This window comes from Salmo trutta, chromosome 23, assembly GCF_901001165.1.
Source record: "Salmo trutta chromosome 23, fSalTru1.1, whole genome shotgun sequence".
Lineage (NCBI taxonomy): Eukaryota > Metazoa > Chordata > Actinopteri > Salmoniformes > Salmonidae > Salmo > Salmo trutta.
In genome coordinates, this window is record NC_042979.1 from 35,804,008 (window position 1) to 35,822,098 (window position 18,091).

Genomic DNA, 18,091 nt, shown 5'->3' on the forward strand with positions numbered 1-18,091 from the left:
AGCAGGGAGTTCTGCTGGAGAAGGAACAGTTCTGTTGTTCTGTCTGTCTGGGTCTACTGAAGGAGTCGGTGGCTATTCCCTGTGGACACAGTTACTGTAGAAGCTGTATTGAGGGCTACTGGGATCAGGATGACCAGGGCATCTACAGCTGTCCTCAGTGCAATCAGACCTTCACTCCAAGGCCTACTCTGAGGAAAAACAACATGTTGGCTGAGGTGGTGGAGACACTGAAGAAGACAGGACTCCAGGCTGCTCCCCCTGCTCTGAGCTATGCTGGACCTGGAGATGTGGTGTGTGATTTCTGCACTGGGACCAGAAAGCAGAAAGCCCTCATGTCCTGTCTGGTGTGTCTGGTGTCTTACTGTGAGACTCACCTCCAACCTCACTATGATGTTCCTGTACTAAAGAAACACAAGCTGGTCAAAGCCACCGCACAACTACAGGAGAACATCTGCTCTCATCATGACCAACTGCTGGAGGTTTATTGTCGTACCGATCAACAGTGGATCTGTTATCATTGTGTGATGGATGAACATAAAGGCCATGATACAGTGTCAGCTGCAGCAGAGAGGACTGAGATACAGGTTAGACCAGAACAATTCTAAACATAGAATTTAAGACAGAGTAGGAACACTTTTAATAGGAGAAAGAAAAAGTAACATTGTTCAAATAAACTTGATCCAAAGCAGATGAAATATGAAAGTGAAACCTGAGTTATCCAAGTCTATGAGCATTTGAAACCCCATTATCATTCTGAATGCTCTATTATCAGTCCAAAGTTCAGTCTCTCTAATACATGTTGTGTATTGTAAAAACCATAATCATTCAATCAATTGTGTGCTGTGGTGACTGTGTAGTAACTGTATGCTGTGGTGACTGTGTAGTAACTGTGTGCTGTGGTGACTGTGTAGTAACTGTATGCTGTGGTGACTGTGTAGTAACTGTGTGCTGTGGTGACTGTGTAGTAACTGTGTGCTGTGGGGACTGTGTGCTGTGGTGACTGTGTAGTAACTGTGTGCTGTGGTGACTGTGTGCTGTGGTGACTGTGTAGTAACTGTGTGCTGTGGTGACTGTGTAGTAACTGTGTGCTGTGGTGAATGTGTAGTAACTGTGTGCTGTGGTGACTTTGTAGTAACTGTGTGCTGTGGTGACTGTGTGCTGTGGTGACTGTGTAGTAACTGTGTGCTGTGGTGACTGTGTGCTGTGGTGACTGTGTAGTAACTGTGTGCTGTGGTGACTGTGTAGTAACTGTGTGCTGTGGTGAATGTGTAGTAACTGTGTGCTGTGGTGACTTTGTAGTAACTGTGTGCTGTGGTGACTGCAGAGTAACTGTGTGTTGTGATGACAGTGTGTAGGAACTGTGTAATGTTGTGACTGTGTAGTAACTGTGTGCTGTGGTGACTGTGTAGTAACTGTGTACTGCGGTGACTGCATAGTAACTGTGTGCTGTGGTGAATTTGTCGTAACTGTGTGCTGTGGTGGCTGTGTAGTAACTGTGTACTATGGTGACTGTGTAGTAACTGTGTGCTGTGGTAACTGTGTAGTAACTGTGTGCTGTGGTGACTGTGTAGTAACTGTGTGCTGTGATGACTGCAGAGTAACTGTGTGCTGTGGTGAATGTGTAGTAACTGTGTGCTGTGGTGACTGTGTAGTAACTGTGTGCTGCGGTGAATGTGTAGTAACTGTGTGCTGTGATGACTGTGTAGGAACTGTGTGCTGTGGTGACTGTGTAGGAACTGTGTGCTGTGGTGACTGTGTAGTCACTGTGTGCTGTGGTGACTGTGTAGTAACTGTGTGCTGTGGTGACTGTGTATTAACTGTGTGCTGTGGTGAATGTGTAGTAACTGTGTGCTGTGGTGAATGTGTAGTAACTGTGGGCTGTGGTGACTGTGTAGTAACTGTGTGCTGTGGTGAATGTGTAGTAACTGTAAGCTGTATCTTGTTTTCCCTCTCTCTCATTTCTCTCTCTCTCCCTTCCTCCCTCTGTTTCTCTAACTACACTCTAGCAGAACCAGGAAGTCCCTCCCCCTCCCACAAATTCTCTTCTGATGAAACGAAACTGATCTGAGTCACTCTGTCGTCTGTCTGTGTGAGAGTGAACAACAACAGTCTAAATGGCTCAGCTGGGAGTTCTGCTGGAGAAGGAACAGTTCTGTTGTTCTGTCTGTCTGGGTCTACTGAAGGAGTCGGTGGCTATTCCCTGTGGACACAGTTACTGTAGAAGCTGTATTGAGGGCTACTGGGATCAGGATGACCAGGGCATCTACAGCTGTCCTCAGTGCAATCAGACCTTCACTCCAAGGCCTACTCTGAGGAAAAACAACATGTTGGCTGAGGTGGTGGAGACACTGAAGAAGACAGGACTCCAGGCTGCTCCCCCTGCTCTGAGCTATGCTGGACCTGGAGATGTGGCGTGTGATTTCTGCACTGGGACCAGAAAGCAGAAAGCCCTCATGTCCTGTCTGGTGTGTCTGGTGTCTTACTGTGAGACTCACCTCCAACCTCACTATGATGTTCCTGTACTAAAGAAACACAAGCTGGTCAAAGCCACCGCACAACTACAGGAGAACATCTGCTCTCATCATGACCAACTGCTGGAGGTTTATTGTCGTACCGATCAACAGTGGATCTGTTATCATTGTGTGATGGATGAACATAAAGACCATGATACAGTGTCAGCTGCAGCAGAGAGGACTGAGATACAGGTTAGACCAGAACAATTCTAAACATAGAATTTAAGACAGAGTAGGAACACTTTTAATAGGAGAAAGAAAAAGTAACATTGTTCAAATAAACTTGATCCAAAGCAGATGAAATATGAAAGTGAAACCTGAGTTATCCAAGTCTATGAGCATTTGAAACCCCATTATCATTCTGAATGCTCTTTTATCAGTCCAAAGTTCAGTCTCTCTAATACATGTTGTGTATTGTAAAAACCATAATCATTCAATCAATTGTGTGCTGTGGTGAATGTGTAGTAACTGTATGCTGTGGTGACTGTGTAGTAACTGTGTGCTGTGGTGACTGTGTAGTAACTGTATGCTGTGGTGACTGTGTAGTAACTGTGTGCTGTGGTGACTGTGTAGTAACTGTGTACTATGGTGACTGTGTAGTAACTGTATGCTGTGGTGACGGTAACTGTGTGCTGTTGTGACTGTGTAGTAACTATGTGCTGTGGTGACTGTGTAGTAACTGTGTGCTGTGGTGACTGTGTAGTAACTGTGTGCTGTGGTGACTGTGTAGTAACTGTGTGCTGTGGTGACTGTGTAGGAACCGTGTAATGTTGTGACTGTGTAGTAACTGTGTGCTGTGGTGAATGTGTAGTAACTGTGTGCTGTGGTGACTGTGTAGTAACTGTGTGCTGTGGTGACTGTGTAGTAACTGTGTGCTGTAGTGACTGTGTAGTAACTGTGTGCTGTGGTGACTGTGTAGTAACTGTGTGCTGTGGTGACTGTGTCGTAACTGTGTGCTGTGGTGACTGTGTAGTAACTGTGTGCTGTGGTGACTGTGTAGTAACTGTGTGCTGTAGTGACTGTGTAGTAACTGTGTGCTGTGGTGACTGTGTAGTAACTGTGTGCTGTGGTGACTGTGTAGTAACTGTGTGCTGTGGTGACTGTGTAGTAACTGTGTGCTGTAGTGACTGTGTAGTAACTGTGTGCTGTGGTGACTGTGTAGTAACTGTGTGTTGTGGTGACTGTGTAGTAACTGTGTGCTGTGGTGACTGTGTAGTAACTGTGTGCTGTAGTGACTGTGTAGTAACTGTCTGTCCACAAGTCAGAGTCCACTAGGATGACACACCAAATGTGTTTGATGGATCGCGGGAAAAGAGCAGGAATAGGTTATTGTAGGCTACAGTCCAAGCTATGTCTTCCAATGGTGCGACTGCTGTCGGCATCCAAAGATTTTCCAATTGAATAAACGCTTTGAGGTAAGGATGACAGCAGTGGTGTAGTCTACTGCGATACGGATATGACTTTTTATTGATATCTACATTGCGCATTGATGTGAATCACACTGCTGCTCTCTCATTTAGCTACACTTGAAGTTAGACGTTTACATACACCTTAGCCAAATACATTTAAACTCAGTTTTTCACAATTCCTGACATTTAATCAGAGTAAAAATTCCCTGTCTTAGGTCAGTTAGGATCATCACTTTATTTTAAGAATGTGAAATGTCAAAATAATAGTAGAGAGAATGATTTATTTCAGTTTTTATTTCTTTCATCACATTCCCAATGGGTCAAAGTTTACATACACTCAATTATTATTTGGTAGCATTGCCTTTAAATTGTTTAACTTGGGTAAAACATTTCGGGTAGCCTTCCACAAGTTCCCCACAATAAGTTGGGTGAATTTTGGCCCATTCCTCCTGACAGAGTGTCACAGGCATCGTTTTGAACAGACCAAGGCGCAGCATGTATAGTGCTCATCTTCTTTTATTTTGAGAGAACACTTGAACAAAATAACCAAACGACAAACAACAGTTCCGTAAGGTACAACGACTATACGGAAACAACCACCCACAAAACCCAAAGGAAAACAGGCTGGCTAAGTATGGTTTCCAATCAGAGACAACGAAAGACACCTGCCTCTGATTGGAAACCATACTCGGCCAAACCTGGAAAACGAAACATAGAAAATGAAAGCTAGAACACATTCCCCTAGAAACCAACAAACCCCAAAACACACAAAACAACCACCCTGCCACGCCCTGACCATTCTACTATGGCAAATGACCCTTTTACCTGGTCAGGACGGGACACGGAGCTGGTGTAACTGAGTCAGGTTTGTAGGCCTCCTTGCTCGCACACGCATTTTCAGTTCTACCCACAAGTTTTCTATAGGATTGAGGTCAGGGCTTTGTGATGGACACTCCAATACCTTGACTGTTGTCCTTAAGCCATTTTGCCACAACTTTGGAAGTATGCTTGGGGTCATTGTCCATTTGGAAGACCCATTTGCAACCAAGCTTTAACTTCCTGACTGATGTCTTGAGATGTTGCTTCAATATATCCACATTATTTTCCTGCCTCATGATGCCATCTATTTTGTGAAGTGCACCAGTCTCTCCTGCAGCAAAGCACCCCCACAACATGGTGCTGCAACCCCCGTGCTTCACGGTTGTTCTTCAGCTTGCAAGCCTCCCCCTTTTTCCTCCAAACATAACGCTGGTCATGATGGCCAAACAGTTCTATTTTACTTTCATCAGACAAGAGGACATTTCTCCAAAAAGTACGATCTTTGTCCCCATATGCAGTTGCAAACCGTAATCTGGCATTTTTATGGCAGTTTTGGAGCAGTGGCTTCTTCCTTGCTGAGCAGCCTTTCAGGTTATGTCGATATAGGACTCATTTAACTGTGGATATAGATACTTTTGTACCTGTTTCCTCCAGCATCTTCACAAGGTCCTTTGCTGTTGTTCTGGGATTGATTTGCACTTTTCGCACCAAAGTATGTTCATTTCTAGGAGACAGAATGCGTCTCCTTCCTGAGCGGTATGACGGCTGCGCAGTCCGATGGTGTTTATACTTGCGTACTATTGTTTGTACAGATGAACGTGGTACCTTCAGGCGTTTTGAAATTGCTCCCAAGGATGAACCAGACTTGTGGAGGTCTACAATTTCTTTTCTGAAGTCTTGGCTGATTTCTTTTGATTTTCCCATGATGTCAAGCAAAGAGGCACTGAGTTTGAAGGTAGGCCTTGAAATACATCCACAGGTACACCTCCAATTGAATCAAATGATGTCAATTAGCCTATCAGAAGCTTCTAAAGTCATGACATCATTTTCTGGAATTTTCCAAGCTGTTTAAAGGCACGGTCAACTTAGTGTATGTAAACTTCTGACCCACTGGAATTGTGATACAGTGAATTATAAGTGAAATAGTCTGTCTGTAAACAATTGCTGGAAAAATGTATTGTGTCATGCACAAAGTAGATGTCCTAACTGACTTGCAAAAACTATAGTTTGTTAACAAGAAATTTGTGGAGTGGTTGAAAAACGAGTTTTAATGACTCCAACCTAAGTGTATGTAAACTTCTGACTTCAACTGTATTTGTGCCTTATGGATTGTGGTTGTTGTGGATGGCTGTTCACAAATCTAAATGTCTATTTGAACCCAATAATGATTGAAATGAAGAAGTTTAAGCTGCCTATCAATCATTGTTTTTGAAACCAGTGGACAACCAGTGAAAAATGTACTCTTGCAACAGCTGCATAGTGCGGATCACAGCCTATGGAATAAAAGTGGGGCTTTTATTGCTCAATCTAATTCATGCTGATGAAAAACAAAATCCATAGGCCTAATGGACACACTTTTGCTAGACTTAAAGAGGCAATCTATATTTGCTACATCCATTTTTGGACTTTGCACATTCTTGGCATTCTCTCAATCAGCTTCATGAGGTACTCACCTGGAATGCATCTCAATTAACAGCTGTACCTTGGTAAAAATCTGATTTGTGGAATTTCTTTCCTTCTTAATGTGTTTGAGCCAATCAGTTTTGTTGTGACAAGGTATGGGTGGTATACAGAAGATAGCCATATTTGATAAAAGCCCAAGTCCATATTATGGCAAGAACAGCTCAAATAAGCAAAGAAAAACGACAGTCCATCATTACTTTAAGACATGAAGGTCAGTCAATGCGGAACATTTCAAGAACTTTGAAAGTTTATTCAAGTGCAGTTGCAAAAACTATCAAGCGCTATGATGAAACTGGCTCTAATGAGGACCGCCACAGGAATGTTGATATCATGGATGGTAAGTACTTGCATCCATAGCTTTGTCTATTAATCTGAGAGTGGTTCCATTTCTCCAGGCCAATCCCTCAGCTTCTTACCTAAACAGAAGTGGGGTGACCGTGTAGTAACCGTGTGCTGTGGTGACTGTGTAGTAACCGTGGGCTGTGGTGACTGTGTAGTAACTGTATGCTGTGGTGACTGTGTAGTAACTGTGCTGTGGTGACTGTGTAGTAACTGTGCTGTGCTGACTGTGTAGTAACTGTGCTGTGGTGACTGTGTAGTAACTGTGCTGTGGTGACTGTGTAGTAACTGTGCTGTGGTGACTGTGTAGTAACTGTGCTGTGGTGACTGTGTACTGTGGTGATTGACATGTGATGTAGGTGAGAACACAGTTTGGTTGAGAGAACTGGCCTTTTTAACAATCAATATATATATATATTTCTTTACCTTTATTTAACTAGGCAAGGCAGTTAAGAACAAATTCTTTTTTTACAATGACAGCCTAATTGTGCGCCACCCAATCACGGCCGGATGTGATACAGCATGCATTCGAACCAGGGACTGTAGTAACACCTCTTGCGCTGAGATGCAGTGCCTTAGACCGCTGTGCCGCTCGGAGCCCTAACAATATAGATCATATACTTTTCCAAATGGACTTTCTCCAGATTTTCATCCCCACTGTAACGGCTGTCGTCGGGAATAGAGGACCAAAACGCAGCAGGAATGTGGATGCTCATCTTGTTATTTATTTTAAATAATGAGAACACCAAAATAACAAAATGAAGAACGCAAGAACAACAAAACAGTCTTGTCAGGCTCACACAGGCAAAACAAGAAACAATCTCCCACAACACTACACCAAACAATTATATATATAGGACTCTCAATCAGAGGCAACGAGAAAGCACCTGCCTCCAATTGAGAGTCCAACCCCCCATTAACCTACACATAGAAATACCACAAACCAGAAAGAACATAGAAATACAAAACATAGAACATGGACCAAAACCCGTAAATAATAAATCAAACACCCTACTACATAAATCACCACCCCGAACCACATAAACAAAATATCCTCTGCCACGTCCTGACCAAACTACAATATCAAATAACCCTTATACTGGTCAGGACGTGACACCTACCCTCTATGTTACTTCACTGTTGAACTATTGGACACATTAGAAAAACAGTAGGATGGGTCCACACATATGGCTTTACTTCATTTTACTTTTTTATTTTCGCTGCATCAGGTATAACGTAGACAGACGTTTCAGCATTTTAGCGTTCTTCAGTGTGTAGGTACCTACGGGATTTTCACACCAACCAAACTTTTGGAAGAGCGTGATGGTCCCCTTTTAATTGCTGTAACTAATGGACATATAAAACTTGGTAGCTCAATGAAGAGTGTTTCTCCACAGAGTCAGCTGGGAATGAGTCAGCAGAAGGTCCAGCAGAGAGTTCAGGAGAGAGAGAAGGTGCTGAAGGAGATCCAACAGGCTGTGGAGTCTCTTAAGGTGAGTATTATTATTGACCAGAGGAGATGCACATTTTACTTCCCTCCTCCAGTCAGCCAGTGAGTGAGAGGCCCTCTCCAATCAGACTTTCTGAGTCCCCCTGTGGGGAACAGGCGGGGCCGGCACTAGGCATAAGAAACATAAGCTGTCGCTTAGGGCCCCAACCCCCCCTGAAAAAGTTTGAGGGACTCAGCCAGGTTCTGAACTTCCTGTTGAGAGTTAGAGAGTTAGTAGAATACACAAGTTGCAATTTTGAAATGTGGTTGTGTATCAGCAGTTTTCCTCTTGTTATGTCAGTCACTGACAGTCACTCAATTAGCCATGTCAGCAATACATTTTTAGATTGGTAAGTTAGTCTAGCCAGCTATCTAAACTTGTAGTTATCATGGCCAAATTACCGATTGAGCACGAAGGGTACCTGCCCATGGGCCTTGACCTTCAGGGGCCCCCACTGATTTTCACTCTCATGGTATAAGTCAAAATGTGTAGAATTTCAGGAAATTAGCTTTAAACTGCAAAAATGTATCTCCACACCATGGCTAAATGTGTAGAATTGCAGGAAATGTACTTTAAAAAGGAAACATTTTCTCTCTGCCGTCAAGAGGGGGTCACTAAAATGTTTTACCCGCGAGGTGGGGAGACCGCCAAGCAAATCTCTCTTAGGGCCTCCAAAAGGCTAAGGCCATCCCTAGGAACAGGCAGTCTGGGCTCCTAGTTACAGAGAGGATAGACTGATAACACGGAGCCTTCACTATTTTGTCCTTTTCTCTCTATTCATTCTATCTCCCTCTCTCTTTCTTTCTCTTGCTCTCTCTCTGTCCTAACAGCTCTCTTCAAATGCAGTCGTGGAGGACAGTGAGAGGATCTTTACTGAGCTGATCCGCTCCATGGAGGAAAGGCGCTCCGAGGTGAAGGAGCTGATCAGAGCCCAGGAGAAGGCTGAAGTGAGTCGAGCTGAAGGACTCCTGGAGCAACTGGAGCAGGAGATAGTTGAGCTGAGGAGGAGAGATGCTGAGCTGGAGCAGCTCTCACACACAGAGGATCACATCCATTTCCTTCAGGTAACTATACTGTCTTGTTAGGCCTATACATGATATGAATATGAAGTTACAGTAATGTAAATCTCTCTCTCTCTCTCTCTCTCTCTCCTCTCTCTCTCTCTCTCTCTCTCTCTCTCTCTCTCTCTCTCTCTCTCTCTCTCTCTCTCTCTCTCTCTCTCTCTCTCTCTCTCTCTCTCTCTCTCTCTCTCTCTCTCCAGAGTTATCAGTCTCTCTCCAGTCCCAGTGTATCTTCAGTCTTGCCCAGCATCGTTGTCTTTCCTCTTCAGTACTTTGGAGATGTGAGTAAGTCTGTGTCTGAGTTGAGAGAGAAAGTAGAAGACCTCCTTAAAGGAGAATGGACCAAGATCTCCACTACAGGTGGGTTGGAAATACTAAATCTGCGAGTTATTCAGGTGGCCCAAATCTGATCTTTTGCCAATTCTGATCTTTTGACCAATCAGATGAGATCTTTTTCCACTAATTGGACAGAAGACCAGAATTGGTCTCGCTGTGTAAACAAAGCCCTTTACTTAAATACTAACCCTTAACTTTCCTAACTTTTGTATGGACTATTTCTATCATTTTACCGCTGCTCACAAACCAAATTTTCGTCTGGGGACAATAAAGTTTGATGGATTGATTATTTGATTGATTAAAATAACATCAAATACAGCATCAAATTGTCATCCTGTGTCCTCCTGTCTCTCTGTCTCTCTCTAGGAATAGCAGGTCATAACAACCACAGCTCCCAGATGAAAGCTGCTCTACAGCAAGACGACCCCATGAAGGACAAGGACAGGGGTCAGGAGGTCAAACGGCGCCCAAGTAGCGAGTTCCCTGTTGGAAACCTGGTCAATATTGACAACACTCCGGTCGCCAAATCACTGCACGGACACAGTGAGAGAGAAAGGGAAAAAAAGAGGGATAGAGGGATTGAAAGAAAAATGGATGGGGCGAGGGATGGTGTGAGGGATAGAGGGTGGAAAAGAGAGAGGGATGGAGGAAGGGAAAGAGAGATGGAGGGGGCGAGGGAAGAAGCGATGGATATAAGGTGGGAAAGCGAGAGGGATGGAACGAGAGAAGGAGTGAGGGATGAGGAGGAGAAGAGGTCGTGCTGCTCTCTCTCTGAGCTGAAGAAAGTCCCTCAGTGTCACGTGGAGCTGGAGCCGCTGTCCTTCAGCAGAACTCACAACGTCCTCGTAGATGTAAGACTCTCTGGCATCGCTCTGTCTGGTCTGAATAACTGTGTGTGGTGTCTTTCTTTGTTATTGATTATGGAGAGAATGAGGAAGAGAAGGTAGATGTCTGAACAGCGCATTCTTCACCACACTGTCTGTGTGGGTGGACCATTTCAGATTGACATTTCAGATTGACGACAAGGAACTTGAAGCATTTCACATCCCCCACTGCATGAATATTAAACAGTGCAGATTAATAAAAAAGCTTCCATCTAAAGCGCCTGAGAGTGAACTGGATTGTTGAAATCATTGCTGTCTCTCACAGATCATTCATGTCTCTGTCTACCTCCCTATTCAGGTGAATGAGTTCCACCATAAAAGGACATTGAAACCTCATTCTGGACGTCATGTGTGGCACAGTGACTTAGTTAAGATGCCCTGCTCACCAGAAAGCCTCATCAAGACTGGATCGGTGGGTTCATTGATTGATTTATTGATACTTTATTTGTCGATTGACTGGTTCAATAGAATGGTTGGTTGGTTGGTTAACTGATTGATTGATTTGCTGGCATAATGATTGATTTGTTACTAGGTTGGTTAGTTGAGTGGTTAGTTGGTTGAGTAAATAGTTGATTGATTGGTTAGTTGGTTGATTGGTTAGTTGGTTGGTTGATTGGTTAGTTAGTTGGTTGATTGGTCGGTTGGTTGATTGACTTTTCCCAGGTAATCAGCTCTGAGCAAAGTCGGTGGGAGGTGGTCTCTAAACAGCTGGAGAGTCTGGCCAAGAAGACCACTGCATCAGTGGGTGACGTAGAGGTACGACACACACACACACACATGCCTCCATTATCCTAACATTTCCTAACATGCCTCTATTATCCTAACATTTCCTAACATGCCTCCATCATCCTAACATTTCCTAACACGCCTCTATTATCCTAACATTTCCTAACATGCCTCTATTATCCTAACATTTCCTAACATGCCTCTATTATCCTAACATTTCCTAACATGCCTCTATTATCCTAACATTTCCTAACATGCCTCTATTATCCTAACATTTCCTAACATGCCTCTATTATCCTAACATTTCCTAACACGCCTCTATTATCCTAACATTTCCTAACACGCCTCTATTATCCTAACATTTCCTAACACGCCTCTATTATCCTAACATTTCCTAACATGCCTCCTCATGTTAACCTGGGTTTGGGGTAACAGTTAAGGAGGGGTTAGCATGTTTGACCAGTACTGTTTAACTATGATCTACATGTTTCTCTCCACTTAGAAAGCCATAAAGAAATACAACCCAAGGTATGAAGCTCAATGGTCCTTTGATGCCCTGCATACCTTTGTTAAGGTCAGTTACCACTTCACTGTGAATGTCAACTCTCTCTAAATGTGTTATGTAGAATTACATATATTCTCCTTTCCCTCTCCTCTAGAAATCACCCAAAGAAGAGAAATACTACATGTCTGTTTTTCCTAAGATAGCAGAGCTGGCCTCCAGCCTGCCTCACTATATCAAGAAGGTAACAACATAGGAACTGCATTATGTACACTATGTAGGGTACAGAGGTAGTATACTATGTAGGTACAGAGGTAGTGTACTATGTAAGGTACAGAAGTAGTGTAATAGGGTACAGAGGTAGTGTACTATGTAGGGCACAGAAGTAGTGTACTATGTAGGGTACAAGGTAGTGTACTATGTAGGGCACAGAAGTAGTGCACTATGTAGGGCACAGAGGTAGTGTACTATGTAGGGTACAGAGGTAGTGTACTATGTAGGGCACAGAGGCAGTGTACGATGTAGGGTACAGAAGTAGTGCACTATGTAGGGTACAGAGATAGTGTACTATGTAGAGTACAGAGATAGTGTACTATGTAGAGTACAGATGTAGTGTACTATGTAGGGTACAGATTGTAAAGGTACTGAATGTGTGTTCTCTACTCAATCTGTTAAATGTGTGTGTGTGAGTGTGCTTGCGTGCGTGTGTGTGTGTGTGTGTGTGTGTGTGTGTGTGTGTGTGTGTGTGTGTGTGTGTGTGTGTGTGTGTGTGTGTGTGTGTGTGTGTGTGTGCGTGTGTGTGTGTGTGTGTGTGTGTAGGCTATCCCTCTACTCCAGAAGGGCCAGACTCAGTCCATCACGTTGACCCAGAGTCAGATAGCTTGTCTGCTGGCCAACGCCTTCTACTGCACCTTCCCCCACCGCAACTCCCCCAACCCCAGAGCAGAGTACCACAACTACCCCACCATCAACTTTAACAGGTCAGAACACACACAACAAACTCCACTGAGGACCCACACACACATAGAGACAACACAAAGTATTCCAACTTCAACAGATGATAACATGTGACCACTCTATCTCTCTGTGTTGTCAGTCTGTTTGAAAAGTGGTCTGAGAGGAAGAGAGAGAAGCTGAGAGCCCTCCTTCATTACTTCCACACTGTCACAGACCCAGGTAAGTTACTACCACACACTACTATAGTCACTATAATGACTGGAATACAAGTACTGTAGGGTACAGAATGAGTGTATTATGTAGGTTACAGGAACCTATTAAACCTGTTTGGGATAGGGGGCAGTATTTTCACGGCCGGATAAAAAACCTACCCGATTTAATCTGGTTACTACTCCTGCCCAGAAACTAGAATATGCATATAATTAGTAGATTTGGATAGAAAACACTCTAAAGATTCTAAAACTGTTTGAATGGTGTCTGTGAGTATAACAGAACTCATATGGCAGGCCAAAACCTGAGAAGATTCTATACAGGAAGTGCCCTGTCTGACCATTTCTTGTCCTTCTAGGGCATCTCTATCAAAAAATACAGCATCTCTGCTGTAACATGACATTTTCTAAGGCTTTCATTGGCTCTAGGAAGGCGCCAGAAAGTGGAATGAGAGCTCTGCAGTCTCTGGGCAAAAAACAGCAGGGTTTTTTGTGAGTGGTCCTTCTGGGAACAATGACACTTAGGCACGCGTGCACGAGATGACTCCATTTTTTTCTTTCAGTGTTTGAACGAATACATCGTCGCCCGGTTCGAATATTATTGCTATTTTACGAGAAAAATAGCATAAAAATTTATTTTAAACAGCGTTTGACATGCTTCGAAGTACGGTAATGGAATATTTTGAAATGTTTTGTCACGAAATGCGCCGGCGCGTCACCCTTTGGATAGTGACTTGAACGCACGAACAAAACGGAGCTATTTGGATATAACTATGGATTATTTCGAACCAAAACAACATTTGTTGTTGAAGTAGAAGTCCTGGGAGTGCATTCTGACGAAGAACAGCAAAGGTGATCCAATTTTTCTAATAGTAAATCTGAGTTTGATGAGGGCCAAACTTGGTGGGTGTCAAATTAGCTAGCCATGATGGCCGGGCTATCTACTCAGAATATTGCAAAATGTGCTTTCACCGAAAAGCTATTTTAAAATCTGACACCGCGATTGCATAAAGGAGTTCTGTATCTATAATTCTTAAAATAATTGTTATGTATTTTGTGAACGTTAATCGTGAGTAATTTAGTAAATTCACCGGAAGTTTTCGGTGGGTATGCTAGTTCTGAACATCACATGCTAATGTAAAAAGCTGGTTTTTGATATAAATATGAACTTGATTGAACAAAACATGCATGTATTGTATAACATAATGTCCTAGGAGTGTCATCTGATGAAGATCATCAAAGGTTAGTGCTGCATTTAGCTGTGGTTTTGGTTTTTGTGACATATATGCTAGCTTGAAAAATGGGTGTTTGATTATTTCTGGCTGGGTACTCTCCTGACATAATCTAATGTTTTGCTTTCGCTGTAAAGCCTTTTTGAAATCGGACAATGTGGTTAGATAAAGGAGAGTCTTGTCTTTGAAATGGTGTAAAATAGTCATATGTTTGAGAAATTGAAATTCCGCTAGCGGAACGTCTGTCTATAAGAGGTTATTAAGACAGTCTGATGAGGAATACCCTCTGATAATAGTTGCTGTGGGAACCAGATTTACCTGTCTGAACTTTGACCCTTGTTGTTGCCATGACAGCAACCAGGCCCAGTGGACTGGTGACCTTTGAGAGGCGCTACATCAGAGACAGAGACATGCCCATCTGGGAGAGGTACACACACACACACACACACACACACACACACACACACACACACACACACACACACACACACACACACACACACACACACACACACACACACACACACATACACACACACACAGACAGACAGACACAAACTCACACACAAACACACAGACAAACTTAATATGTCCCCTCTTGTCTTTCTCTGTGTGTCAGTTGTAAGGAGACTGTTCCTAAACTCCACGTCACCTCAGCAGGCTGCATAGAGGAACAGGGAGCAGGGATGCTACAGGTGTGTGTGTGTGTGTGTGTGTGTGTGTGTGTGTGTGTGTGTGTGTGTGTGTGTGTGTGTGTGTGTGTGTGTGTGTGTGTGTGTGTGTGTGTGTGTGTGTGTGTGTGTGTGTGTGTGTGTGTGTGTGTACATTGTTAGACATGACCGCCAGAAGATCTATATTAATATATTGTAGTTAGCTTGAATTGTGTGATTGCATTCTATTTATTTTTTGAATCAATGTGTGTACCACATACACCAGATATTGTTGTTGTGGTGGAGGTCAGGGGGAGGTGCTGATTGGACGGCTACATGGAGCAGGCCTTTTCTGACAAGCTGCTTCAGTACCAGCCCCTTGTGGTGCTGGGACAGCCTGGGTGGAGGTACAAGCTGGTGGTGCTGATATTTGGCAGTCTTGGCCACGTACACAGGCTTGCAGTGTGTGGCCTCCAGATTGCGGGCTGACAAAACTACAGCAAACCAATTGGCTCAGTACTGCTCTGTTTCAGCTGTCGTGGGCAGCCTTTGGAGAAGGAGGTGCCTTGAAATGTTTGGATCCTTTCTTTATGTAAATGTTATTGGTGTGTGTGTGTGTGTGTTGCAGGTATAAATATATGGCTCTGGTGTGTGTGTGTGTGTGTGTGTGTGTGTGTGTGTGTGTGTGTGTGTGTGTGTGTGTGTGTGTGTGTGTGTGTGTGTGTGTGTGTGTGTGTGTGTGTGTGTGTGTGTGTGTGTGTGTGTGTGTGTGTGTGTGTTTCAGGTGGACTTTGCCTGTAACATGATAGGAGGTGGAGTGTTGGGCTCAGGTCTGGTTCAGGAGGAGATTCTGTTCCTGATGAACCCAGAACTTATCGTATCTCGACTCTTCACTGAGAAACTAGGAGACAATGAGTGTCTCTTCATCACAGGTGTGTGTGTGTGTGTGTGTGTGTGTGTGTGTGTGTGTGTGTGCGTGTGCGTGCGTGCATGTATGTGTGTGTGTGAAGAATAGTAAAGAAACAAACATTTTACCAACTGGGGACATTTTGTTGGTCCACTCGAGGTCAAATGCTGTTTCTAGGGGGTTTAGTGTTAAGGTTAGAATTAGTGTTATGGTTAGAATTACATTAAGGGTTAGGAGCTAGGGTTAGTTTTAGGGTTACATGCTGACCACACTGCTCGCGTCGCGTGCATAATAAATGTACACATGCATGTTATTCAATCATTGCACCCACAATGCTCGCACACGTCTGCGTTGCCAGGCGCTAAAATAGAAGTTACTTCTATTTGTGGCGCAGAACACGTTGCAAGTCCTGCCTCTCCCATCTCCTCATTGGTTAATAGGAGCAGATTCCCACGTGCCATCTCCTCATTGGTTATACCCACTTGGCTGACTGAAAAACGAACTGAGGTAGGTCGTCGTCATGGTAATACTATTGCCAATCGCCATGTAAAGTCCAAAGAAGAAAAAGCATGGAAGGAGGCGAGATGACAAGAAATTATTTGGTTGACTGTTTTATGTGTGGATTCATTGTCGGAGTAGAGGACCTTGTGCATTTCAGGCAAAATAACAAATGAACCTTTATATCCCAGGCCAAATTGGCTAGCAACAGCAAGCTAGCTAAATAGGACAAATTAGCTAGCAACTGCAAGCTAGCTTGCTAAATTGCCATAAATGTTTAATGCTTTTAGACCTGACCCCAAATTAATATAATTGGTTCAGAGTTAATTTTGATATTTCAACCTGCGTGTCCTGATCGCGTTTGGTGTGGGGGAACAAAATCTACTTGTGCACAATGGCGCACGATGGCACGTCCAGTTTGGGTATGGTGTCAGGGTTAGGATTTTGGGTTAGGTTTAGAGTTAAGGTTAGGTTTAGAGGTAAGGTTAGGGTTAGGGTAAGGGTAAGAGTGCGGGTTAGGTTTAGGGTTAGGAGCTAGGGTTAGGTTTAGGGTTAAGGTTAGGTTTAGAGGTAAGGTTAGGGTTAGGGTAAGGGTAAGAGTACAGGTTAGGGGTTAGGGTTAAGGGAAAATAGGAGTTTGAATGGGACTTAATTGTGTGTCCCCACAAGGTTAGCTGCCCACCCACCATACCTACCACCCTTTATATCTGTCCCCTTCTCCCTACGTCACATCTTCTCTCTGTCACATGTGGTGGTTCATTTCATACTATCAAATGAGGAGAGACAAACTTATCACACAAGTCAGAGTTATACTTAAACTAAATCCTTAATCATTTATTGATAAGGAAGCAGGTCAATACAACACACATATAAAGTGAATCGATTGAGTGCTCTACGATAATGATGGTTGGTCGGCGAATCACCCTCCGATGATTCGTTATGAGCCCCGAGACAAAAGTACAAAGGTATTTTATAGCCAAGATACACCCCTTTCAACCTACATGACGAACAACAGATGTATAGAATGGGTCACAAGGTTAAGATTTGAATGAAAGATACTTATACTTCACAGCAGACAGTATCTGCTGTAAAAACAGTTCTCTCTCCCTGGTACCATATAGAACAGAAACATGAACTCATGCTCTGGAATTCGGTCTGTTTAGATCTCATCACCCAAAAGACATGGTAAATCTCCTGTCAGTGTGATCTCCCAGAGGCCCATTCTCAGTAGAACGTTCTAACCACCCCTTATTCTTTTGCATAAAACAACCATTTGATGCAATAATAGCAACATAACATAATCTTGTAATTTCCACCATACACATCTCTCTCTCTCTCTCTCTCTGTAGGTTCTCAACAGTTCAGTCAGTACAGTGGCTACAGCGACACTTTTAAGTGGGTAGGGCCTCACAGAGACAACATTGAGAGGTGAGCTCACTCACTCACTCACTCACTCACACACTCACACACCCACTCACGTACCCGCTAAAATCCCTGATTGCTCTGCCTGTGTTTGCAGGGATGAGTGGCAGAGGCTACACAGACAGATTGTGGCCATGGATGCTCTCCACTTCAGAAACCAGAGAGAACAGTACAACATGAGACAGGTCACCAGGGAACTCAACAAGGTGAGAGACAACCCTCCTCTCCTGTAGGGGCCAGATTACAGCTGATTAGTAGAATCAGGTGTGCTAGCTAGAGCAGGGCTGGAGATAAATCTGATGTCGGTGGTCTCCTGTAATATCCTCCCTCAGGCGTACTGTGGCTTTAAGGCAGATGACAACACTTACCCAGACTTCCTTCCTGACATCGCCACGGGCAACTGGGCCAGCAGAGCCTTCAATGGAGACCCCAAACTTAAAGGTACCCCTAACTG

General features: G+C 43.7%; 1 protein-coding gene across 5 annotated transcripts in view; it reads left to right on the plus strand.

The window, feature by feature from the left end:
- The window catches only part of LOC115159906 (poly(ADP-ribose) glycohydrolase-like), a 37,087-nt gene that overhangs the window by 17,203 nt on the left and 1,793 nt on the right, over positions 1-18,091 (plus strand). The window contains exons 2-18 of one of the 5 annotated variants that reach the window (XM_029710028.1): positions 2,370-2,705; positions 8,161-8,256; positions 9,084-9,317; positions 9,515-9,674; positions 10,017-10,501; positions 10,833-10,946; positions 11,198-11,290; positions 11,763-11,834; positions 11,920-12,006; positions 12,582-12,742; positions 12,859-12,938; positions 14,515-14,587; positions 14,780-14,855; positions 15,595-15,742; positions 17,565-17,643; positions 17,735-17,843; positions 17,970-18,078. In XM_029710028.1, coding sequence (XP_029565888.1) covers positions 2,370-2,705; positions 8,161-8,256; positions 9,084-9,317; positions 9,515-9,674; positions 10,017-10,501; positions 10,833-10,946; positions 11,198-11,290; positions 11,763-11,834; positions 11,920-12,006; positions 12,582-12,742; positions 12,859-12,938; positions 14,515-14,587; positions 14,780-14,855; positions 15,595-15,742; positions 17,565-17,643; positions 17,735-17,843; positions 17,970-18,078 — 2,512 coding nt within the window. Of the gene's footprint in view, positions 1-2,062; positions 2,706-8,160; positions 8,257-9,083; positions 9,318-9,514; positions 9,675-10,016; positions 10,502-10,832; positions 10,947-11,197; positions 11,291-11,762; positions 11,835-11,919; positions 12,007-12,581; positions 12,743-12,858; positions 12,939-14,514; positions 14,588-14,779; positions 14,856-15,594; positions 15,743-17,564; positions 17,644-17,734; positions 17,844-17,969; positions 18,079-18,091 lie in introns of those variants that run through there. The other 4 variants (XM_029710026.1, XM_029710024.1, XM_029710023.1 and 1 more) reach the window with 4 other exon arrangements.